Source organism: Pristis pectinata, chromosome 1, assembly GCF_009764475.1.
Source record: "Pristis pectinata isolate sPriPec2 chromosome 1, sPriPec2.1.pri, whole genome shotgun sequence".
NCBI lineage: Eukaryota > Metazoa > Chordata > Chondrichthyes > Rhinopristiformes > Pristidae > Pristis > Pristis pectinata.
The window spans coordinates 100,272,427-100,297,855 of record NC_067405.1 but is presented as its reverse complement, the minus strand read 5'-3'; the positions used below and the strand labels follow the sequence as shown (position 1 = coordinate 100,297,855).

General features: G+C 41.1%; 1 protein-coding gene across 1 annotated transcript in view; it reads left to right on the top strand.

Annotated features, from left to right (window-relative positions):
• Positions 1-3,632, top strand: part of LOC127570275 (rho GTPase-activating protein 11A-like) — a 58,874-nt gene extending 55,242 nt beyond the window's left edge. Inside the window, exon 13 of the mRNA XM_052015656.1 lies at positions 1,109-3,632. Within this exon, the coding sequence (XP_051871616.1) occupies positions 1,109-2,802 (1,694 nt within the window). The 3' untranslated portion in view covers positions 2,803-3,632. The remainder of the gene's footprint in view (positions 1-1,108) is intronic.
• Positions 3,633-25,429: the final 21,797 nt, after the last annotated feature.

Below are 25,429 nucleotides of genomic sequence, written 5' to 3'. Positions count from 1 at the left end.
AAAGATACTTTGGAAAAAATGCAACAATCACCACTAACTCCTTGGAATTCTTGACTCATGACCACTAAGTGGAGAAGGAGCATTTGGAATCTACAGTCCACGTGTCAGGAACACACAGAAGACCAGAAGGAACACACCACCTCATGAACTACAGTAAATCTCCAATAATCAGAAATCCCAACAGTACTGCATCTGGCCTAACAGGTAATGGTTGCTACACTCCCTTTCCACTCACTGGAGCTCCAGTTCCTGTGCTCCCATTTCAGCAGAGCCCTGGTTCCCGTGCTCCCATTTCAACAGGGCCCTGGTTCCCGCACTTCCTTTCAACTTGCCTGGTTCACTGGAAAATTTATACTGTCTAACATAAACGTGTGAGGTATAAATAAAAATAACACCCAAGTGGTCCAGAAAATCTGCCAGTCTTGCAGCACCAAAGTCCAGAGTATTGTCAGATTATTGGAGTTTTGCTGGCCCACTCAGTCAACCCATCAGACACCTCCTCCCCAAGTGTGGAAGAATTTGTGATTACCACATTGGCCTCATCATTGACCTCAAGAACTCTCAGCACCAGAGTGGAAACAAGTCATTCTCTACGCCCAAGGGACTGCCAAAGAAGAAGAAAATGATTACCAGAGCAACTGCTTGAATTCCATGCATGCTGAGGTAAAAATAAAACCTGTGATCTTACTGAATGGCAACGCAGGTGCAAGGTGCCTAACTTCAACAACTTCTTTGAGCTGGCAGTCTATATTCCTGTGACATAGATGGTAAAGCACAACAAAGCAAACTTTCCCTCACCACCGTATATTCAACTAAGTAAACAAAGGTGTGAGAGTATAATGTCCATCCATCCTGCTGTACTAACACATGACAAGTTTTTGGAGAAAATTAAGTTGCTCATGCCATCAAGAGGGGGGAGAAAAAAGTGATATCCTCCCTCATGAATATAGGTTTTTCCTTCATCTCAGGTCCTTCTGTTCTCATACCTATCTTAGTTTCAAGTCACTGACATGCAGCATAAGACAGTAACTTTAATAATTGTTAGTTCTCTGCTTCATCTTGCAGTGATTTGAAATTGATTTTATATTTCTATTTATTTCCTTTTCAGGTTGGAAGCGCAGAAGTAAATCAGAAGAAAATCTTCTTACTCCACTGTGCAATAAAGATGCATATCGAATGTCTTGGAATGGTGCTAGTCCTACAGAGTCCCAAATAACATGCGACCATGTGGAAATGGGAACCACATTAGAGAGTTATCTAAATTCCAAAGGCTGTCAATCAGAACCTGCACTAATAGTTGGAAAACCACCCACTGTGCCAGGGGATTTGCACAATCGGAATGTGTCTCAGAACAACAGCAGCAAAAAGAGCAGTGATTCTTTAAATGAGGGTGGTCAGACTGGAGAAACTGTGCTGAAAATTAAAAAGGCATTTTCTGAATCGGGAAGTAACCTCTGTTCATTGATTGGTAGCCACAAATGTTCCACTGGAATTGATTTATGTGAAAATAATTTGCTTTCTCAGCAGGCTCCCAGTACATCTACTCTTCTTCAAGCTGATCGATCATCAGACGGTCTATCAGATTGGTCATCCTCCGAATTGCCATCCCAACCTGTTACAAATTTATTACTCGAAAATGTTAAAATAAACCCATGCCCAACTGACGTGAGCAAGACACCTGGGATGATCAATGATCTAAATTGCATTAGTAGTTTGGATCAGCAGGAGAAAAATGGAATTGCTGTTCTACAAAACAAAAGCATGTCTTTTCTCCCTTTAGTTGAAGATCCTATTAAATTAGACAAAAAGTGTGTTACAGCATTTTCATTACCAGGACTGCCATCCCCTGAGGAAGTGACGTCAAACAATAAAGAAAAGAAAGAACAGGATGAAAATAGTATTCCTGTAGAGAAGTTAACTGTCCCAACATCTTCAGGCACAGGTGATGGTCACCATCCGTTTGAATTGCACCAGTCTGTATTCCTGGCCAATGAATTGGGACCTACTTTAACTAAGAGGGATGACAGCTCGATTTCTACTCAAGCTTTAGAATTCCCATCAAAGATGCCTACTTTGGATATTCCTTTGAGCAAGGTTTCAGCAGAAGCCGTGCCAGAGACCGAATGTAGTCGTCACCTCAAAGTAGTGGAACATATTCAGCGATTTAATAGTCTTTCATTAAATGATCAAACTCCAAAATATAAAACCATCATATCACCTTTAAAGTTCAAACGTACCCCAGTAAGTCAGTCTGTTAGAAGAATGAATGCATTATCGTCTGGCAATGAGAAGTTAGTAGCAAGCAGGACCAGATCATGTAAAGTTGCACTTGGTTCTCCAAAGGTTAAACCATTAAGTCTTGAAAGTGGTTTGTCATTTAATCCAAATTCATTAACATTGAAACAAAATTTTAGTATTAAGCAAAGTAAATACAGAAATGTTGCACGTCAAAATAATTCATCTACTGAAGGATTGTGCAAAACTGAATTAGCAACACATACAAAACATTCTGCTGCATTTAAGGAAAAGAATTTAGGTAGCCAGCAGAAGAACTCTGATCAAAAAGTCAACCAGTCAGTTTTTGAGGATTGGACTAATAGGAAAATATCAAGAATTCATCTAGCTAATTGTGCGCTGCCAAAGCACGATGTAGTCACTGAAGCGTCTGCTGCAACTCCAGAAAGATCCTCTTCTAATGCTATGCTGCATAAGCTTTCAGAGAAAGAAAAAAATCAATACAAAGGTTCACCAAAGTGCCCCATATCAACAACAAAACTCTCAACTAAAGCCATAGACTTATAAATATATGTGAAAACATTTTTTCCTCATTCTGCATTGCTGCTGTTCGATGCTTCCAATTGCACAAGTTGTTTTCCTTAAGTTAATTTTATTGTTGACTTTTAGGTTATAATTACTTGGAATGCTGGAATTTCTTAAATTTAAATTGTGTAACTATTTTCTGAATATAATGAACAATTTTTATACCTGGGTAATATCCTTTTGCAAGTATTTCAAAATATTATGCTGTAAACTTAAAATGAACTACTCTCAAGTGCTTAGTCAACTAATAGTTTTATTCAATTTTACGTTGATAGCTTAATGCTTTTTACCTTACTGTGTAAATCTCTTAAGGTTTTATTAACACTTATCAATAAAATGATGTGAAAAATTGAAAAAAATCATTATAAAAAATTCAGCTACTCAAGGGTATCCAAAATTATACTAATGTATATTAGCTGGTTAACTAGCTGGGCTTTGTCTTGCCATTCTGATTCTATTTAAAATTATTTTTCACTGATATTGAAATCTTCTCATCCAGAAATCCTGTTAAGCACTTTTAGTTGTTATACTGTAGTTCAGTACAATTTATTGTACTATTGCTTTGAACAGAATACTTTAAGTACTCTATACTGTTAAAGAAAAACACGCAAAAATCTTTCAACTTTTTACAGCCAATTCTGTTGGGTTTAACTTAATACTGTAATAATTGTAGTATGATTGTTGCCAGTTGATAGAAGAGAATAAATGTAAACAGTAAGAAACTGTTCATATACAGACAAAAAATAAATTATGGTAAGGAAATGTTTACAACTTTTGACATGAATGGAGCAGAATTTGAAATAAAATATGCTCTCCTATTTGCTGTGCTGTTGTATTAAACTTGGGTGTGTTAGTTACAGCCACCAATGCATTTATATTTGTCCCCAGGTGGCATTACAGAAAGCACAAGAAAAACAACCGAGTGTTCCTCTTTTGTTACACTGTAAATAATGAAAGTTGGCAATATGAAATAATTTTCAGAACTAGAATTACATGCAAAATCTGCATAATCAGATTTGTACCAAAGGAAGGGGGTGGGGGGGGGGGGGGGGTAGGGGTAGGAAGGAGGGTGGAGAGAACAGTTTATTTGCAAAAAGTAAGATGTATATGGAAATTGACTAATTTAAAGACAATTCAATATTGATAGGTTCTTTGTGATCAAAGGAGTATATATTTTGAAATAGTGTTTGCATTTTAAATGACAGCGTACAATATCCTCAGGCCAGGGTAACTTGCTTCATCTGCTAGTTTACAATAATTAGTTAGATTTGGTGATTGAAGGAAATTATCTGTTTATGTGGAACAATATTTAACAAAAACACTATTTTGGAGAATACCACCAGAAATTGTGTGTCAGCCAGTGTTTATTACTGTTCAAAAGGAGCAAACAATATCCAATTGGAAAAATATTGTAAGATTTTAACGCTATTGAGCTGCACCAGATGAAAAACAAAATGCATGATCAGTGAATGATTTTCCATGTACTTTTCTGGCTATACTCTGTATAGTACTGATGGACTGCTGATCTATGATTTCATCTGCTCCCTTAGCTGTGTGTTAAAGGTCTATTTTGAAGAGCAGAGGTGTTCTCACCAGCACCCTGGTCATTACTTAGCACTCAGTAGTAAATTTTCACACAAGGTACAGATAGTGATTCTGACTAATCATTTTCTGTTAAGAGCAACTACATTTCAAAAGTGCTTTATTGACTATATAGTACTTAAGATGTAGAGTGCCTTTCAGAATCAACAGGAAATGCAAGTTCTTTTCATTAATACAAAACAAAAAGGTAGCAGCCTGAATATTGGAAAATGAAAGATTCATTTAATTAAGCCTCAGAAGCCACATTCTGGTATTTTTAATGATTTAATAATTGATCTCCTATGTAGCACAATGCACAAGTATTGCCAGCTGTACTGTCCAAGTTTAATATAGATATTAAATATTCTAAGGTCCAATATATTTAAACAAAATATTTAAAGCTGACCTTGTATATTTTCTACTAGTGTTTGTCATACCTGTATTTTGTTATGTTTCCATATCATAGGTGAGATGGATAAAGTATTTGCTCCACAATTAGAAATGGATTAGACAACATCAGTTGAAAAACAGAATTAATGTTTTAGATAAAGGCTATTCTAATGACGAAAGTTTGTTTATTCTAAGTTGTTTACATTTAGCTGTTAACCAATGTTTTAGAATATTCAAAATTTCTGGGTCTATGAAGCTATTTGTTGCCTTGTTGAATGTACATGGAATAAGAAGCCAGCCTGTCACAGGAAAGATTAAAAGGACCACTTGTGCAAAACAAAAACTTGCAAATCACTGAGCTTAGAACGTAGCATAATACAGCACAAGAACAGGCCCTTCAGCCTATGATGTCTGTGCCATCCATGGTGCTAATTAAAACTAATCCCATTGTCTATATCCCTCCATTTCTTCCCCGTCCATATGCTTGTAAAGTCGAAACTGAAGAGAGAATGAATCACAATCACATTTTAAAAATAAATTCAAGGAGCTCGCATCCTGATGCTAAAAGAAGATTTTTTTTCAGTTTGTGGTTTTTACTTTTAACAGTTACTCTCCTACAGGCCATTCGAAGGTGCACAGTGAAACATGTGACTTTGTTTTTTGGGATAATGGTTGTCATTGGGAAGGTCTGCATTTGTCAATTCCAATTTGCCCTTAAAAGGTGCTGGTGGGCCACCAGTTTGAACTATTCCTTATTCTATTTAAATTTTGATTTATGATACAACTGCTGTTCACTACCACATCCTCCACAGTGGCTTACACCCAATGAAATAGTGAGGACAATGTTAAAATGTAGGGATCCCGAGAGCCAAATTGTGCACAACAAGGGCCCACAAATATCAATGAGACAGCACTTAGAAGATCTTTTTAGTATTGTTGGTTGACAGGTATGATGACATCCATAGTGTTTCAAGAGGAGAGGAAATAGTAACACCACTGATTTTTAAGGGGCACTGGTTAGGCTCGGTTTTGTTGAAGATAATAATTGCCTGATATTTATGTGAAACATGTCACTTACCACTTAACTTGAGAAACCAAATCTGAATGTTTTTTGGGCCTTGCTGTGTCTGGATACAGACCTCTGACTTGTCTTAAGGATGGGGGAGGGGGGGGGGGTGTTGTCACTAATAGCTGCAGGATAGCCTGAAGGTGAAGATCCAGGAGTCATGGTTCACAGTGATATCAATGACCGAACTGAACAGAGGGATGAAATCCTGCAGGTAGAGTTTGAGAAGACAGATTAAAAAGCAAGACCTCGAAAGATAGTAATCTTTGGATTATTACCAGTGCCACGTGTTACTGAGGATGGAAGAAGAAAGTTAAAATAATCAATGTGTACGGAGAGAGGTGATGTATTAGGGAGGGCTTCGGATTCCTGGGGAACTGGGACCATTTCTGGTGGAGGTGGGGCTTTTCTATGCCAGATGGGTTGCAGTTCAACAGGAATGGGACCTATATCCTTGCAGAGGATTTTGCTACTGGTGTGGGGGAGGGTTTAAACTAACTTGGAAGGGGGATGAGATCTTGAGGGCAAAATCAGAAGAGAGAAAAGATAAGCTGGAAACAAGATGGAGTTGGGTGAATGGATGTTTAGGAATGCAAAAAGGCAATAGTGCAGGGCAATGACAGATGTAACGATAACCAGAATGCATCCAGACCCCACTCTGACTATACTCAGTTCTGTTCGCCTCACTACAGCAACGATGTGCAAGCCATAGAAAGGGTGCAGAGGAGATTTCCAAGGATGCTGCCAGGATTGGGGAGTGTCCCATATACTTAAGTCTACGGCTTTAGTTGTGAGTTTTGTTGTTGATATGGGGCACTTTGGTGAACCTTTGTATTGATTTTTTTTCTTTCTCTGAAAGCTTATGCAGCATAGCATTAGAAGAGGATCTTTCTGGAGTTGCAGCAGACGCTTCAGTGACTACATTGTGCTTTGGCAGCACACAATTAGCTAGATGAATTCTTGATATTTTTCTATTAGCCCAATCCTCAAAAATTGACTGGTTGACTTTTTGATCAGAGTTCTTCTGCTGGCTGCCTAAATTCTTTTCCTTGAACGCAGCAGAATGTTCTGTATGTGTTGCTAACAGGTTGAGGGAACTCGGCCTTATCTCCTTGGAGCGAGGGAGGATGGGGGGTGGGGGGACCTGATAGAGGTGTACAAGATGAGAGACCTTGATCGTGTGGATCGTCAGAGGCTTTTTCTCAGGGCTGAAATGGTTGCCACAAGACGACATAGGTTTAAGGTGCTGGGGAGTAGGTATAGAGGAGATGTCAGGGGTAAGTATTTTTACTCAGAGTGGTGAGTGCATGGAATGGGCTGCCAGCAACGGTGGTGGAGGCGGATACGATAGGGTCTTTTAAGAGACTTTTGGATAGGTACATGGAGCTGAGAAAAATAGAGGGCTATGGGTAAGCTTAATAATTTCTAAGGTAGGAACATGTTCGGCGCTGCTTTGTGGGCCAAAGGGCCTGAATTGTGCTGTAAGTTTTCTATGTTTCTAAGAGACATTGTAGAAGAATAGTGCACCAGCAAATGCAGTCAGACTAAGAAAAAAAATGATAAAAGCTTATCTGAATGCATGCAGCATTCAAAACAAGATAGAGGATTTGATGACACAAATTTAAGAACGTTGGTTAGGATCTGATGGCCACTACAGAGACAAGCCAGAGCAGTAGAGGGGAGGAGCTAGCAGTTTTTTTAAAAAAGTTGTGTGCTTGGCTAAGTGTGTGGCAACTCAGCCAATAAAAGGAAGGTAGGGTAAAGCAGAGTGGCCATTTTGAGAGTGGGAATCTGAGGCTTTGGCTCAAGAGGCCTCAGTGAGGAGGTACAGGAGAGTAGCAGGTAAGAACAGGCAAGGTTTTTTTTATAGTAGTTAAATAAAAAGACATCAAATTATAACTAAATAAAGTAGGGATGCAGGATCAGGTGATGTGTTGTAACTGCATGATGTGGGAGCTGGTGGACCCCTTTGTGGTTCCTGGTGACCACATCTGCAGCAAGTGTTGGTTGGTCAAGGAATTCTGGCTCAAAGTTAATGACCTGGAATCTGAGCTTCAAACACTGTCATGCATCGGGGAGGGAGAGAGCTACCCGGACACCGTGTTTCAGGAGGCAGACACACCCATTAGATTAACTACTTCAAATTTGGTCAGTGGTCAGGGACAAGAAGGTGTGACTGTGAGTGAGGCAGGTAGGGGATCCAAGACGTAGTGCTGGAGGAGCCTCAAGCCCTTGAGCTTGTCCAACAGGTCCGAGACTCTCCCTCCCTGTGCGGATGACAGTGGGGGCTATAGGAAGGATGAGCAACTGAACCATGGCACTGTGGTTCAGGGAGCCATTAAAGAGGGGGCAGAGAAAAGAAATGTAGTTCTGATTGGGGATAGTATAGTCAGGGGAATAGACACCATTCTCTGTCACAAGGATTGAGAGACCTGAAGGCTGTGTTGCCTGCCTGGTGCCTGGGTTCGGGACATCTTATCTGACTTGCAGAGGAATTTGGAATGGAAAGGGAAAGATCCAGTTGTCGTGGTCCATGTGGGTACCAATGACGTAGGTAGAACAAGGAAAGGGGTTCTGCTGAGGGAATTTGAGCAGCTAAGGACCAAATTAAAAAGCAGAACCAAAAAGGTAATAATTTCTGGATTGCTACCTGAGCCACGTGCAAATTGGCACAGGGTAAATAAGATCAGAGAGTTAAATGCGTGGCTCAAAGATTGGTGTGGGAGAAATGGGTTTGAACTCGTGGGACATTGGCACCAGTATTGGGGAAGGAGGGAGCTGTCCCGATGGGACCAGGGTCCTGGTGAATCACATAACTAGGGCTGTGGGCTAGTGGGCATAATAGGGCTTTAAACTAACTAGTAGGGGGGTGGGTTCAACAGATTGGAAAATTATGGATAAAGTAAAAGGGAAGGAGAGTGCAGGAGAGGTTACTGAAGTCTCCAGAATTAAGAATAAGGCAAAGTTTAGAAAGAGGTAAGAATTTAACTTCAGGCTATGGGGAGACAAATTTGAGAAGGATGGTGAATATAGGACCGAATATAGGACCAAATATATTGTGTTATATTTGAATGCACACAGTATACGAAATAAGGTGGATGAGCTCATAGCGCAGTTAGAAATCGGCAGATATGAAATTGTGGGCATCACAGAGTCGTGGTTGAAAGAAGATAACAGCTGGGAGCTAAACATCCAAGGATACACATCCTATCAAAAAGACAGGCAGGTGGGCAGAGGGGGTGGGGTGGCTCTGTTGGTTAAAAAATGAAATCAAATCCTGAGCAAGAAGTGACATAGGATCAGAAGATGTAGAATCCTTGTGGGTAGAGTTAAGAAACTGCAAGGGTACAAATTACAACAGGAAATGGAGAAGGCATGCAAAAAAGGGCAATGTTATGGTGGTCATGGGGGGATTTCAATATGCGGGTAGATTGGGAGAATCAGGTTGGCTCTGGATCCCAAGGGAAGGAATTTGTAGAATGCCCACGAGATGGCTTTTTAAGAGCAGCTTGTGGTTGAGCCCATTAGGGAAAAGGCAATTCTGGATCTGGTGTTGTGCAATGAATCAGATTTGATTCAGGAGCTTAAGGTAAAGGAACCTTTAGGAGGCAGTGATCATAATATGATAGAATCCACCCTGCAGTTTAAGAGGGAGAAGCTAAAATCGGATGTATCGGTATTACAGTTGAGTAAAGGTAACTACAGAGGCATGAGAGAGGAGCTGGCCAGAGTTGATTGGAAGGGGACCCCAGCAGGGATGACGGCAGAGCAGCAACGGCAGGAGTTTCTGGGAGTAATTTGGAAGACACAGGATCAGTTCATCCCAAAGAAGCTGCATTCTGAAGGAAGGATGAGGCAACCATGGCTGACAAGGGAAGTCAAAGAAAGCATAAAAGCAAGAGAAGGTATACAATATTGCAAAAATTAGTGGGAAGCTACGGGATTGGGAAGCTTTTAAAAACCAACAGAAGACAACTAAAACAGCAATAAAGGGGAGAAAAGATGAAATATGAAGATAAGCTAGCCACTAACATAAGAGGATGCCAAAAGTTTTTTCAGATATATAAAGAGTAAAAGAGAGGTAAGAGTGGGCATCGGACTGCTGGAAAATGACGCTGGAGAGACAGTAATGGGGAACAAAGAAATGGCGGATGAACTTCACTGTGGAAGACACCAGCAACATGCCGGAAATTTAGAGTCGGGGCAGAAGTGAATGTAGTCATTATTACCAAGGAGAAGGTGCTTGAGAAACTGAAAGGTCTGAAGGTAGATGTCACCTGGACTGGATGGACTACACCCCAAGGTTCTTAAAGAGGTAGCTGAAGAGATTGTGCAGGCATTAGTGGTGATCTTTCAAGAATTACTAGAGTCAGGAATGGTTCCGGGGGACTGGGAAATTGCAAGTGTCTCTCCACTCTTTAAGAAAGGAGGGAGGTCCGACCACATTTGGAGTATTGTGAGCAGTTTTGGACCACATATCTAAGGAAGGATGTGCTGGCATTGGAGAGGGTCCAGAGGAGGTTTACAAGAGTGATCCTGGGAATGAAAGGGTTAACATACCAGGAGCATTTGATGGTTCTGGGCCTGTACTCGCTGGAGTTTAGAAGGGTGAGGGTAGATCTCACTGAAACCTACCAAATATTGAAAGGCCTGGATAGAGTGGACGTGGAGAGGATGTTTCCGGTAGTGGGAGAGTCTAGGACCAGAGGGCACAGCCTCAGAATAGAAGGATGTCCTTTCAGAACAGATAAGGAAGAGTTTCTTTAGCTAGAGGGTGGTGAATCTGTGGAATTCACTGCTACAGACGGCTGTGGAGGCCGAGTCATTGGGTTTACTTAAAGTGGAGGTTGATAAGTTCTTAATTAGTAAGGGCGTCAAAGGTTATAGGGAGAAGGCAGGAGAATGGGGTTGAGAGGGAAAAATAAATCAGCCGTGATCACACGGTGGAGCAGACTCGAAGGGCCGAAGGGCCTAATTCTGCTCCTATATCTTATGGTCTTAGTTTGCAAAGTAACTAAGGCTGGGAACAGATTATTCAGGGATATCCAACATTTTGGAAGGATAGTCTGAAAGGAAAAGAAGTAGGGCAGCGGTTTAATGAAGGATGAGATCACTGAAGTGGCAAGGAATGACGTTGGCTCAGAATCTCAAGATGTAGAAAGTTTGGGTCAAGGTATGATGTTGCAAGAGAAAGAAATCACTGCTAGGAGTAGTATATAGACTCCATAGCAGTAGACATACAGTAGGACAGTATAAATCAAGAAATAAGAGACTTGTAATAAAGGTATTGCAACCACCGTGGGTGATTTCAATCATCAGATAGACAAGACAAATCTAATTGGCAAGGGTAATTTTAAAGATGAGTTCACAGTGTACTTGAGATGGTTTCTTAAAGCCATATATTAAAGCAATATATTAAAGCAACTGCAGAGTTGGCTATTTTATATCTAGTATTGTCATTTGACAGGGTTAATTAAATGCTCTCAAGGTAAAGGATCTCATAAGAAAGAAGAATTTTAAATTCAGGTTGATGGTGAAAAACTTAGATCTGAAACTAGGTGTCCTAAACATTTTTTTAAAAAAACAGCCAACTACAAAAGGACAGTTGGCTGAAGTAGACTGAGAAAATAAATTAAAGGGTAAGACAGTAGATCAGCAATGGTAGATATTTCATAAATCTCAACAAAGGTCTATTCCAGTGAGAAAGAAAGGCTCAACAAGGATGCAACATCTTGTAGTGAAATAAAATTAAGAATGGTGTCAATTTAAAAGAAAAAGCAAAGAATTTTGTGAAGTTTAGTAAGGCAAAGACTGACTAAATAAAATTATAAAGTGGAAAAAGAGAGAGTAAACTAGCAACTAGTATAGAAACCAGTAGCAAGAGCTTCTACAGACATATTTTTTAAAAAAAGAGCAGAGCAGGTAAAGGTAACATTGGTCCCTTAGAGGATGAAACCCACCAATTAATAATGGGGAATAAAGAAATGTCATCCTTGAGGGATTAAAATATTTTACTACTATTAACTGAGATCTGAATTGGTAATAATTTGCACTATTAAAGTGATCTGAACTGGATGTCAAACTGACCAGGCAGAGTCACAAAGACAGCAGCATAGTATTACCTAGTTTCTGGAGCACAGTGATAGATCAGAAGATTCAATGTCAGCATTTTTGCTCTACACTGTAGCAGCAGGCAGTCACGTGATTTGCATTAATATTGCAATAGCACAAACAGATTATAAAGATTTGCTGTCATCTGCACCACTTGCTCAATTGTGGACAGCGAGGGCCTTGGATTTTTTGCTTGTGATGTGAAGCCCAGCACTTATGCTAGACTGTCAAGACCTGAAACAATTACAGTTGTGATCCTACCATCTGCTTCTGAGATCTGGACTACATACAGCAACCACCTCAACGCACTAGAGAAAGACCACAATATTGGCCCACAATATACTCCAAATACCCTGGAAGGAGCAGTAAACTAACTTTAGCATCTTCTCCCAGGCTTGAGGAACTAATATTGCTCAGTTGATTCCAACAACAGACTCCCAAAATAGACACTACTCCTGGTTTTGTCAAAGCAAAAAAAACACCAGGTGGACAGAGAAAACAGTTCACAGATGCTCTCAAGACCTCTTTGGAAAAAGTGTAACATCATGGTAATCCCTGGCCATGAATGCTTAAAATGGTGGAGCATCTAGGTTGCCACTGAACCTCAAGTGCCACTGACAGAAGCACGAAGAAGCTATTGGGAATTAAGATTTCAGAGTTAAAATTTCAAGTTCACATGCAGAGTTCTGAGGGTTAAAAAGTGAAAACTGCCAACTTGAAGCAAAATCTGCAAGTGTTTCATCAACCTGAAACCCAAATTCCCTTTCTCTCTCCACAGATGATGCCTGATCTGTTGAATATTTCCAGCAATTTCTGGTTTTATTTCAGATTCCAGGATATGCAGTTTTTTTTTGCTTTTTGATCACTTGGTGCAATCTTGTCTCTTAAAAGATTATTGTATCTCTTCCCCTTAAATAACATAAATACATAAAATCTTCTAAAAATGTATACTGCTACAGCAAAACTGACACCTTATTTACAAGTTCAATTGGTATTTCCTTGCACTTCGTGAACAATGCAGCTCAGTTTACAGTGGAACAGCACCAGTAGATGGTAACATCTCCCTGAGAGGTGTCCTCTACCACTACATCACTTTCAGTAGTAGCTAGGAAACTTCTGGTCTGGCAAATCCTCATCTACTTGGAAGTGACAATCACAAGTTCTAGTGCCAAGTTGTTCCTTCTGCTTGGCATATTTGAAGCACACAGCAGCAATAAGTTCTAGCTGCACCAGATCCAAATCATACCTGTCAACCATTAACGCAGCAGGAGCACAGTTTTATGTAGGCTGCTTAAGTGGTGAAATAAATATTCTGCAACTTTGATCAGAATTTCACCACCTTTCATCTTTTTTGGTCCACCTTCAGCAGTCTGAACTACCTGTCCAACAACCCATTTGAGGCCAGCTGGAAAAGACCCACATGGACATGTTTTACTCCATTCTTTCTGAGAAATTTGGCAAATTCAGCACCATTGAAATTACTTCCATTGTCTGTTACAAGCACCTCTGGAAGACTATCAGATTGTTGCTTGAGATAAATAAGTTTCCATTGGAATTGATTTTATACACTTTGCATATGTATCCACCACAATCATGACCCTCTTTCCAGTGAACAGCCCTACAAAATTCACGTGCACCTTCAGCTGCAGTTTGTTCCACTAGGGCCATGGGATGACAGGAGATACTGGTGGATTCTAATGATAATAACGGCGGCTCGGTAGCGTAGTGGTTAGCGCGACGCTATTACAGCCCCAGCGATCGGGGTTCGATTCCCATCGCCGTCTGTAAGGAGTTTGTACGTTCTCCCGTGTCTGCGTGGGTTTCCTCCGGGTGCTCCGGTTTCCTCCCACTTTCCAAAGACGTACAGGTAGGTTAATATGGGTCTAAAATGGGTGGCGCAGACTCGTTGGACCGGAAGGGCCTGTTACCACGCTGTAAATAAATGAAATAAAATAAATTTTCTTGAAATTGGTTACTTTCCTACAATATGTTCCAACTCCTTACCTATTCCCAGCCACCAGATGAAACATTGGCTACTTGCTTGATAAGAGACATACCCAAGTGTTGTTCATGCAACTGCTTCAGAATAACTAGTTGAACAATAACTCTGGATGCCCAAGAGCCACACAATTCTGCATTTCCTGTAATATGCTTACAACGCAACATCCTCACATTCTTCTTCCCATCCCTGCTGGATATATTCATATACACAAAAGGAGAGGATCATGTCTCCTCATGGTAACAAGCTGTTGGGTTATGACTGGAATAATGACTATGTATTTCAGCAATGACATTGGAAGATGTACTGATGCACAGTCAGCTGTCCATCTGTAGTTTTATTGTTCTATGCACACTTGTACTCCAGAAGGTACTCATATGCAGCCAGCATCTGCACCTTAGATGTGGCCAGCCAAGGTAACTTTTCCCCAATAGATTTCACACTGCTTGATTGCCCGAGTTTGCCATGATCTTGCTTTGCTTTCATGCAAATGGTTGAGAAGAGTCCCCTCATGCCAAAATTATGGCAAACTGACTTATAAATACACTCATTAGCTTGACGTTTGTGCTGCCTCAGTGACAATATTTCTTCCTCAGGTAGACCTTCCGATTCTCCAAATAAGCCGAAGAGTTGGGACCTATCTTATGAGCAGTCTGAGCCTTTGCTGGGTTGATGTTGCTTAACTGCTGTTGTCATTGCCTGTGCAACATCAGATGCCTGCTAGAAATTTAGATCCTTTTCACCCGGTAGCTTTCCTCGAGTGTACTTTCCCACAACTTCTCCAAACTCATACCACACTCAGTGTCCAACAATCTGTCTCAAACCAACACCGAGCCTGGAACATTTCCATATGAATGACTGTGCTTTGGCAATACGAGAAAACCAGACTGTTTCAGAGCTCCTGAGAAAAAGCCCAAACCTTTCAAAAGGCAAGCAACGTATACTACTACAACCATCTTAGTTTTTCATCTTTTCTCCTCTGCACCAATTGCAACAGCAGCATATTCTGACCATCCAAACAGCAAGTAAAAACACCCACAAAATTAACAGTCAAATATTTGTTTTTATCTGCAAATCCACTTTACTTTCCTGTTGTTATCTGACCACTAGAGGGAGGTGATAACAATAAATTGACAACAACTCTAAATGAAACTGCTGTTTTAACGGATTACCAGAGGTTAAAATCTCCACGTATTATGTGATGCATTGACTATTGCACTGTAGAAGCTCTGGCGCTGTGGGTTCTGAGGTAACTGATGAAGCAAATGTGGGAACTACAGATTCTTCCATAGTTGGGCAGGAGATGTCTGATGGATGACAGCAAAACTGTGATAATCCAGCACACAGTTTAGTGGTGTCAGATTGGCAGATTTTCTGAACGACTGGATGTTACTTCTATTAATACCTCAACATCCTTAATTCATTTTTAAAAAAATATTATAGTGTATGATAATAAATATTCCACAGAAGCAGTGGGTTGAAAGGAAGGGCAAGAGCCAGGGCCCCGTTGTGTTCAAGGGAGCGCGAGGACTGGGGTCCCAGCGAGTGAAAAGGAGTGCGGGAACCCAGGCCGGGTGAGTGGAAAATGAGCACAGCAAAACACTACTTGATGAGCCAGATGCCAATCCTTTGAGATTTCTAAAAAGGGACCATTGGAGTTTTAGTGTATTAGTTATGAACAAAAATCTTCCTTAAGATATTCACCTTTTATTTTCATTCCAAATGTAACATTAAATTTGCCACCATTCCCTACTGGCTACTTGCGACTGTATTTTAGATTTCCAGCACTAAATTTCTTTTAATCCCTATTAGCTTCAGCTGTGGTGAACATCTTAAGAACTGAGAAAGTAGATGAGAGCAGAACGCAACCTTGAGTGTACCAGGCCTGAAATCGTACTTGAGGACAACAGTTTGGATGGATACAAAATTAAAAACCAACCTGACCACAGACAATGTGAATCTAATCTAAGCCTGAGGACTTGCCAATTTTTTTCACATTCATCATGACCAAATCATCACTGTAAATACAGTAACCTCAAGCATGTCCATAATCCCCTTCTAGAACTCTCCCACTCAAGCCAGCATGGCAGGGTCCCATGTGTAACCAAAATTTAAACCCTTTAAGGATGTGTTATTTCTTATAGCTCTCCCCCTTCAGTTCAACTCATTGGCTTACTATCCTAGAGGCAGCCTGAGTTTGAGTCAGAAGAAAACAGGAAAAGCATAAGCCACCTGGCCCCTCAAGCCAACCACACCATTCAATATGGTCATCCCTTCAGACCTCCCTGCCTCTTTCAGCAGCATCTTTCCCCAGCACCTGCCTGGGTAGAGTCACTCTTAGCATGCTTACTTGTGGGACCCTACGCCCACACCTTCAGATAACATTATCAGGGATCAACAGGCAGATGAGGAAGAGCAAGCAACCAAGGATGCAGCCATGAGTTCTTCAGAATTAATAGTGCAGGAATAAGAAGGGAGTTGCTAAGGAAAGGCTGGGGTCAATGAGTGGAAAATGTCTCATGAAAGAGGGAGGAAACATGAAAATGTCAATGTATTTTATTTCATCCTTCGCAAATGTGTAATAGTGAAAATAAAATACTGTTAGTACCATGCGGACCAATTAAATAGATTCTTTAAGATCAGTGCATAGAACTTGTTGAAAGTTAAAATAAATAGATGACTGACCTTTAATTACCTGCATGGTAGAGTTCTGAGGATGGCAGAGGAGAAATAGCTGAAGCTTTGAGCCCAACCATTCAAACATCATTGATTTTGGAAATGGCTAGTTCAGCTGCTGTCTCACAGCCCCCAGTAACCTGGGTTCAATTCTGATCACTGATGCTGCGTGGAATTTGCACCTTCTCCCTGTGACTGTGTGGGCATAGAACATTACAGTATAGTACAGGCCCTTTGGCCCACAATGTTGTGCTGATATTTTTATCCTGCTCTAAGATCTATCTAACCCTTCCCTCCCACATAGCCCTCCATTTTTCTATCATTCATGTGCTATCTAAGAGTCTCTTAAATGTCCCTAATGTATCTGCCTCCACCACCTCTCCACGCACCCACCACTCTCTGTAAAAATAAACTTACCTCTGACATTCCCCCATACCTTCCTCCAATCACCTTAAAATTATGCCCACTGTGTTAGCCAGTTTCACCCTGGGAAAAAGTCTCTGACTGTCGATCTATGCCTCTTATCATCCTGTACACCTCTATCAAGTTACCTCTCATCCTCCTTCACTCCAAAGAGAAAAGCCCCAGCTTGCTCAGCCTATCCTCATAAGACATGCTCCCCAATCTAGACAGCATCCTGGTAAATCTCCTCTGCACCCTCTCTAAAGCTTCCACCTCCTTCCTATAATGAGGTGACCAGAAGTGGACACAATATTCCAAGTGTGGTCTAACCAGAGTTTATAGAGTTGCAACATTACCTCACAGCTCTTGAACTGAATACCCTGACTAATGAAGGCCAACACACAATACGCCTTCTTAACAACCCTATCGACCTGCATGACAACCTTGAGGGATGTATGGACATGGACCCCAAGGTCCTTCTGTTCCTCCACACTGCTAAGAGTCCTGCCATTAAACTTGTATTCTGCCTTCAAATTCGATCTTCCAAAGTGTATCACTTCACACTTGTCTGGGCTGAACTCCATCTGCCACTTCTCAGTCCAGATTCTATCAATGTCCTGTTGTAACCTTCTACACTATCTACTGTGCACTTCTCCAAGAACATCTACTCCCAATTTACACTCCCAAGTTCTTGTCTAATAGCATCATAATTCCCCCTCCCCCAATTAAATACTTTCCCATATTGTCTGCTCCTATCCAAGGCTATGGTAAAGGTCAAAGAGTTATGGTCACTGACTCCAAAATATTCTCCCACCGAGAGATCTGAAACCTGATCAGGCTCATTGCCTAATACCAGGTCCAGTATGGCCTCTCCTCTATTTGGCCTGTCCACCTACTGTGTCAGGAATCCTTCCTGGACATACCTAACAAACTCTGCCCCCCTCTTACACTAAGGAGGTGCCAATCAATATTAGGGAAGTTGAAATCACCCATGACAATAACCCTGTTATTTTTGCACCTTTGCAAAATCTGCCTCCCGATCTGCTCCTCAGTGTCTCTGCTGCTATTTTGGGGGGGTGGGGGGGTGGGGTGGGGTGGTGTGGTGATGGGATCTGTAGAACACTCCCAATAGAGTGATCAGTCCCTTCCTCTTTCTGACTTCCACCGACCACCCACACTGACTTAATAGATGATCCCTCCAGGACATCCTCCCTTTCTACAGCTGTAATACTGTCCCTGATCAGCAAAGCCACTCCCCCACCTCTTTTACCTCCAGCCCTGTCCCTTTTGAAACATCTAAACCCCGGAATATCCAAAAGCCATTCCTGTCCTTGTGACAGCCAAGTCTCTGTAATGGCCACAATGTCATAGTTCCATGTACTTACCCATGCTCTAAGTTCATCACCCTTGTTCCTGATACTTCTCACATTAAAGTAGACACACTTCAGCCCATCCAACTGACTGCAATTTTGCCCTTTCAACTGCCTATCCTTCCTTACAGTCTTTCTACATGCTGCAGCTACTTGTACACTAAATGCACCAACCTCTAAACTATCACTTAGGTTCCTATCCCCCTGCCAAAACTAGTTTAAACCCTCCCCAACAGTTCTAGCAAACCTGCCCGCAAGAATATTGGTCCCCCTCCAGTTCAGATGTAACCCATCCCTTTTGTACAGGTCGTATCTTCCCCAGAGGAGATCCCAATGATCAACAAATCTGAAACCCTTCTCCCTGCACCAATTCCTCAGCCACACGTTCATCTGCCAGATAAACCTATTCTTACTCTCACTGGCGCACGGTACAGGCAGCAATCCACAGATTACTACCCTCGAGGACCTGCTTTTCAGCTTCCTACCTAGCTCCCTATATTCCCTCTTCAAGACCTCATCTCCTTTCCTACCTATGTCATTGGTACTATAATGCACCACGACTTCTCGCTGTTCGCCCTCCACCTTCAGAATGCTGTGGACCCGATCCGAGATGTCCCTGACCCTTGCACCCAGGAGGCAACGTACCATCCGGGAGTCTCTTTCACGTCCACAGAATCTCCTGTCTGACCCCTTACTATTGAATCCCCTATTACTACCGCCTTCCTCTTCTCCCCCCTTCCCTTCTGCGCCACACAACCAGGCTCGGTGGCAGGGACCTGGTCGTTGTGGCTTTCCCCTAGTAGGTCGTCACCCCCAACAGTATCCAAAGCGGTTTACCTGTTATTCAGGGGAATGGCCACAGGGGTACTCTGCACTACCTGCCTATTCTCCTTCTTTCTCCTGACAGTCACCCAGCTACCTGCGTCCTGCAGCTTAGGAGTGACTGCCTCCCTGTAACTCTTATCTATGAACTACTTGTTCTCCCGTAGGAATCGAAGGTCATCCAGCTGCAGCTCCAGTTCCCTAACACGGTCTGTAAGGAGCTGCAGTTGGATGCACCTCATGCAGATGGTGGTCTCCCAGAACTCCCACATCCCACACCACTGACCTCAGAGCCATTCTAACTACGCTAGCCTGGCACTAAAGGAAAACTCAAAGAAAGATGGAAAGAAACTTACAGAGACTTACCTTAGCCTCCACTCACCAAAGCCTCAAGTGCTCCACTCTAACCCTGGCCTACTCCAACAATGACCTTCCTTTTATTCACTGCCGTTAATTAACCAATCAACTGTTAACAATTTTCAAATGTGCCTCTTGTAGACTCTTGCAAGTTGAAATTCACAAGCACACACGCACAGACTCCACATGCTCCAGTTTCCTCCTTTATCCCAAAGATGTGAAGATTGGCAGGTTAGTTTGCCACATTAAGTTGTCCCTAATGTATAGGTGAGTGGTAGAATCTACAGGGAGCTGAAGGGACTGTGGAGAGAACAACATGGGTCTCGTGAAGGATCAGTGCAGAGAGATGCCTGGGGGTTGGCATGGGCTCAGTGGGCCATGGTGCCTGGTTCCACACTGTGGGACACTATGACAACAATTGGTAAGCTTTCAAAATAACGCTTCTGTTCAAAAACAAAATGGTAAAATTCTAAGTGCTGTCAGTAGATGGTAAACTTCTAAAGGCTGAAAAACAAGAAAATGGATGCTTACTTAAGAAGACGTGGGTTATTTAAGAACATATGGGTGGCACAGTGGCTCAGCTAGTAGATCTGCTTTCCCACAATGCCAGAGACACGGGTTCAATCCTTACCTCGGGTGTTTTGTGTGGAGTTTGCACGTTCTCCTTGGGTTTCCTCCAGGTGGTCTGGTTTCCTTCCACATCAGAAAGACATGCATGTTGGAAGGCTAAATTGGCCACTGTAAATTGCTCCTAGTATGCGGGCATGTAGTAGAATATGGGGGGAGTAGAAGAGAATGTGGGAAGAATAAAAAAAAGGGATTAATATAGGTTGGCGTAACATGGGTGGTTGATGGTTAGTGCAGACTCAATGGGCGAAAGAGCCTGTTTCTGTGCAGTCTCTATATCTCTATAGAGCACAAAGAGGCAAATTGTTTCTCACTGTTATCCAAGTACTATCATAACAGGAAATGCAGTGCATGTTGTTGTATGGATATTCAAAAGACATTTGATAAGGTGTCGATGGTAGTTTTGTTGACCAAGTTGAGACAAAGGCAGCATGGATATGAAGCTGGTTTTAGAACAGCAAATAAGTCACAACTAATGTATGTTTTTCAGGTTGGAAGTGATTTAAACAGCAGTGTTGGGACCACTGCTGTTATAAAATAGCGAAATAGAATGAAAGATAAACTGAATTTGGGTATATGGGCCTAGATCAAAGCTCAGAGCTAACATAAATCAGAGCAGTTTAATTTATAATTTCTGGAAAACAGCCAGGTTAATACATTGGGCTGAAATTTAGTCCTAAAAACACTGAGAAGAATGAAAGGAAATGTTTAATAAAAAATTATAACTTCAAAAGCAGTTGAAAAGCATGGAGACTCAAACACTTAAATGCATAAATCTTCAGTTTGTGGAATATTAAGTATTACTTATGAAAGGCAAAGAGTACAAAAGCAAAGGTAACAGTAAATCATTAAAATCACTGGTTAGACCATTGTTAGAATATTGTTTCCATGTTTTAGATACCCTTGTTTGTCATGGATATTAAAGGGATCCAGAGAAAAGATTTATTAATCTTACTGAGAGAGTTTAATTATGAAGGGAAGCCGGGGAAACTGCTTCTCTTCATAAATAGAACAGAGATCGTTTAGAGAATATGTAACAGAAACATATGATTGGCTTTGCCATTCAGAACAAAAATGTATTTCTCCAGGTGTAATTGTCAAATGATGATCAAATAATTAGCATCTCACCCACCCCAACACCACCCTCCCTCCCCACCCCACCATATACACACACACCGGCACATCACTGTTAGGTGACAGAATGCTTTCCCGGAACAATCGTGGAAGCAGATTAAGAAAGGGACATTGCAGAAAGGAGGAGGAAATGGAACAAAATGCAGCAGGTGCCAGGCTCGGCAGGTAATGGTTAATCAAATATGCCAGTGAACCCGATGCCCCGAGTGCTCGCCCCGAAATGCAAGTTAGTACAGTTTGCCCGTTGGTGAAGTGTCGGATAGCTGAGCATTTACTTTAGATCTACTCCGCCCGCACCCCCACCTTACCCCACCCGCTCCTCCCCGCACACAGACACCAGAGAGAATCGGCGTCTTTAGGAGTAAGAAAAAAAAACACACAAGAGCACAATGAACTTAGTTTTCTACTTAAATGAACAACCAGCATGTAGTGAATAAAGTATTTTAACCTTCAGAAATAAAACTGCCGTCTCCGTGCTGGAACACAACTAGTTAATAATCAAATGACTTTTGGGAAAACATTTATCGAATAAATCTGGTGTAACGATGGGTCAGATAGTGCTCAGTCTGAACCGCAGCCTGCGGCGGGACGTGCCGGAGGACGCGGGTCCGCCGCCCAGGAGCGGGAGCGGGAGCGGGAGCGGGGCAGACCGCCAGTGGAGTCCACGCTTCAGGCTGTGCAACCAGAGGCCGTGAACTGGCGGCCTCTGCCAAAGACTCCCTACACAGCTTCAAACGTCCCTGATATTCAGATATTTAAAAACTGAAGTTGACTACAATCAAAGATTCGCATTAAAAAACTATTATTTAATTGAAACAAATTTACAGTTGAAAAACAACTTAGCTAAACTAACCTTTTATTGGAGGTCGATGAACGCGGTTGCCGCTTGTGAACCAAAAGTCAAGGAGCTCTGTGTTCCACCCCTCAGCCGAAAGGTTCCAGGGCTAATGGTGGATTCAGCAACGAGTAGAAGGGCAGGTGATGGTATCTGGCTTCTGTACTGTTCTGATGAAAGGTCATCACCTGCGACGTTAACTCCGCTTCTCTCCCCACAGATGCTGCCTGGCTTGCTGAGTATCTCCAGCATTTACTATCTTGTCCTGATTACGTTAAAATATGTTAGCATTTAGGATTAATATGTTGGTACAGGGTAATAGGTATTTGGAGGTACAAATAAGGTATTTATATCGCTTTTAATCACAAACAAATTTTGACAAATTGTTACTCAGTTATGCTGCTTTCTTTACTTGTAAATACACATTACCAAAGCACAAGTTTGCAATTGGTTAAGTTCTTAAAATGGTCCATGAAAGTAACCTAATGAGAACTTGTTGGGAACTGTTTGCTTTCCATTTGAAAAGTCAACTTTAATCAATTTACCATCTACCCACAGCAGCTCTCGACAACTCTAGACATATTGCTTAAGACTTGTTTACTTTAAAGGAAAATCAGTCCATGAAAAATAGAAAACGCCAATATTTTTCAGATGTTACAGATTTTTGGCAGAAATACAATTCTGTGAAGAACTACACATTTGATATGAAATGACTTCAAACATTGTCTTGCTTCACATTTTGATACAAGTTAGCTTTGGTATAAATTTAGGAAATAGGAATATTTTGAAAGCCTCATGTATAACACAGTGCATGTAACTAAACAACACCAGTAGTACAAATGGACAGAAATGTTTAGCATTTCTTTGCTGTCAGTATTGAATCATTATAATCAAAAACATGTTTCATGGAATATCAGTACCTTTTTTTTTAACCAGTGTTGAAATGAACCTAGGTGGACTGTTACATAAGTTTTGCCATAAATGTAGACTGCAGCTTGTACACAACCTAAATTTACTGTAGAGGGCACAACTGAAAAATCAGTGAATCACCAACATTTCAAGTATGCATATTATCTAACTACACTTGTGTAATTTTGTATTAATAATGAATTCTAGACAGAATAGGATTCTGTATTACTTTGAAAGGTTAAAATCAAGTTAATTGCTTTAAAGATGAAATTATGTGATCCTTGATTACTAAAACAATAGACAAGATTTTAAAAACATTTAGAATACATTTGCAGTATTCTCCATTAAAATGCCAGGTTTTTGCATAAATTTTTAATATATTATTCTGCCATAATTTTTAAAAATTGTAACATAAGTACCAGTACTTTGAGCTCCCCACAAAAAAAAATCAACAGAAATTGGACTAATTTGGAAGCTATAAGAGTCATAGAATTATACAGCACGGAAACAGGCCCTTTGGCCCAACCCATCCATGCTGTCCAAAGTGCTTTTCTGAGCTGGTCCCATTTGCCTGCATTTGGTCATTATCACCCTAAACCTTTTCTATTCATGTACCTGTCTCTTTACAATATTGTACATGCCTCTACCACTTTCTCTGGCAGCTCGTTCCATGTAACTATCACCCTCTGTGTGGAAAAAGTTGCCCCTCAGGCCCTCTTTAAATCATTCCCCTCTCACCTTAAACATATGCCCTCTGGATTTAGACTTCCCTACCCTGGGAAAAAGACTTGACAATCCACCTTATCTATGCCCCTCATGATTTTATAAACATCACCTCTAAAAAAGGCCACCCTTGGCCTCCTTTGTTCCACGGAAAACAGTCTCAGCCAATCCAATCTCTCCTTATAAGCCCTCCAGTCCCAGCAACATCCTTGTGAATCTTTTCTGAGCCATTTCTAGCTTAAATCACATCCTTCCTACAGTACAGCAAACAAAAATGCACACAATATTCCAGATGCAGACTCACCAACATCTTGATAGCTGTAACATGACATCCCAATTCTTGTACCCAGTAACCCATCAAATGAAGGAACGAGTGCCTTCTTCACCACCTTGTTTACTTGTATTGCCACTTTCAGGGAACAATATACTTGTATCCCTCGGTCTCTTTGTTCTACAACACTCCCCAGGGCCCTGTCATTCATTGTGTATACCTTGCACTGGTTTACCTTCCCAAAATGTATCACCTTGCATTTGCCCAAGTTAAATTTCATCTGCCGTTTCTTGGCCCACTTTCTCATTTGATCTAGATTCTGTTGTAACTTTACACAACCTTCTGCACCGTCCACCACACCACTGATTTTGGTGAAATATGCAAACCTACTAATCATGCCACCCACATTCTCATCCAAATCGTGTACACGACAAACCACATGACACCCAGCATGGATCCCTGCAAATTATATCAAATATAACTATTTAAATCAACATTTATACATTGAACAATGATTCTTTGAATAATTCCAACACATATGCTGCAGAGCTCATTTTTAAATCCCTGCAGTAATGATATTATTATTGTTATTATATATTATACATATTATTGGCACTGTACTTAAAGGCTAATATTGCAAACTTCTGTTTTCCTTTTTGCTATCCTCTCCAGTGATACTGGCCACTACCATATTCCCCATTTGGGGAAGTCAGTTAGGATTAGAACATGTACAGAAAAGGAATGTTGATGAACAGAGAGACCCAATGGTCCAAGTCCACAGTTCCCTGATAATGGGAAGCGAAGAAGGCATATAGCATGCTTGCCTTCATAGGTTGGGCCTAGAACATTGATACATTGTGTCGCAATTTTACAAATGCCTCTTGCATTCTGGGGCATAACACACCGTTTAATATCTAAACCAGGAATGTTACACAAGGATTCTCTGATGATGTGAACTGTACATTGTAGGAATTGAAATCAGTCAGTGTTACACCCATTGTAAAACAGGCACTCACCTTAGGAAATTAGTCCTCAAATTTCACAGAAATTGATTCTGTTGCTAAATTTGAGGGGAATGTGTCTTGGGCATTCTTCTGCAGGAATTTTCTTTCAATTCCAGAAGAAATTTTAATCACCTCTGGCTATTCATTCCATTCAAAAATGAATCTTTTTCAACATTTAGAGGCACAAGAAAAAGAGGGTAGAGAATCGCCAATTCTGAGGCAAGCCCAATCATGAAAAATGAAAACAGTTTTGGCAAAAATATGTGTAGAACCCCACTCAAAATTCAAATCTACCAACAAACCTGATTCAAAATGATATGGAAAAATAACTG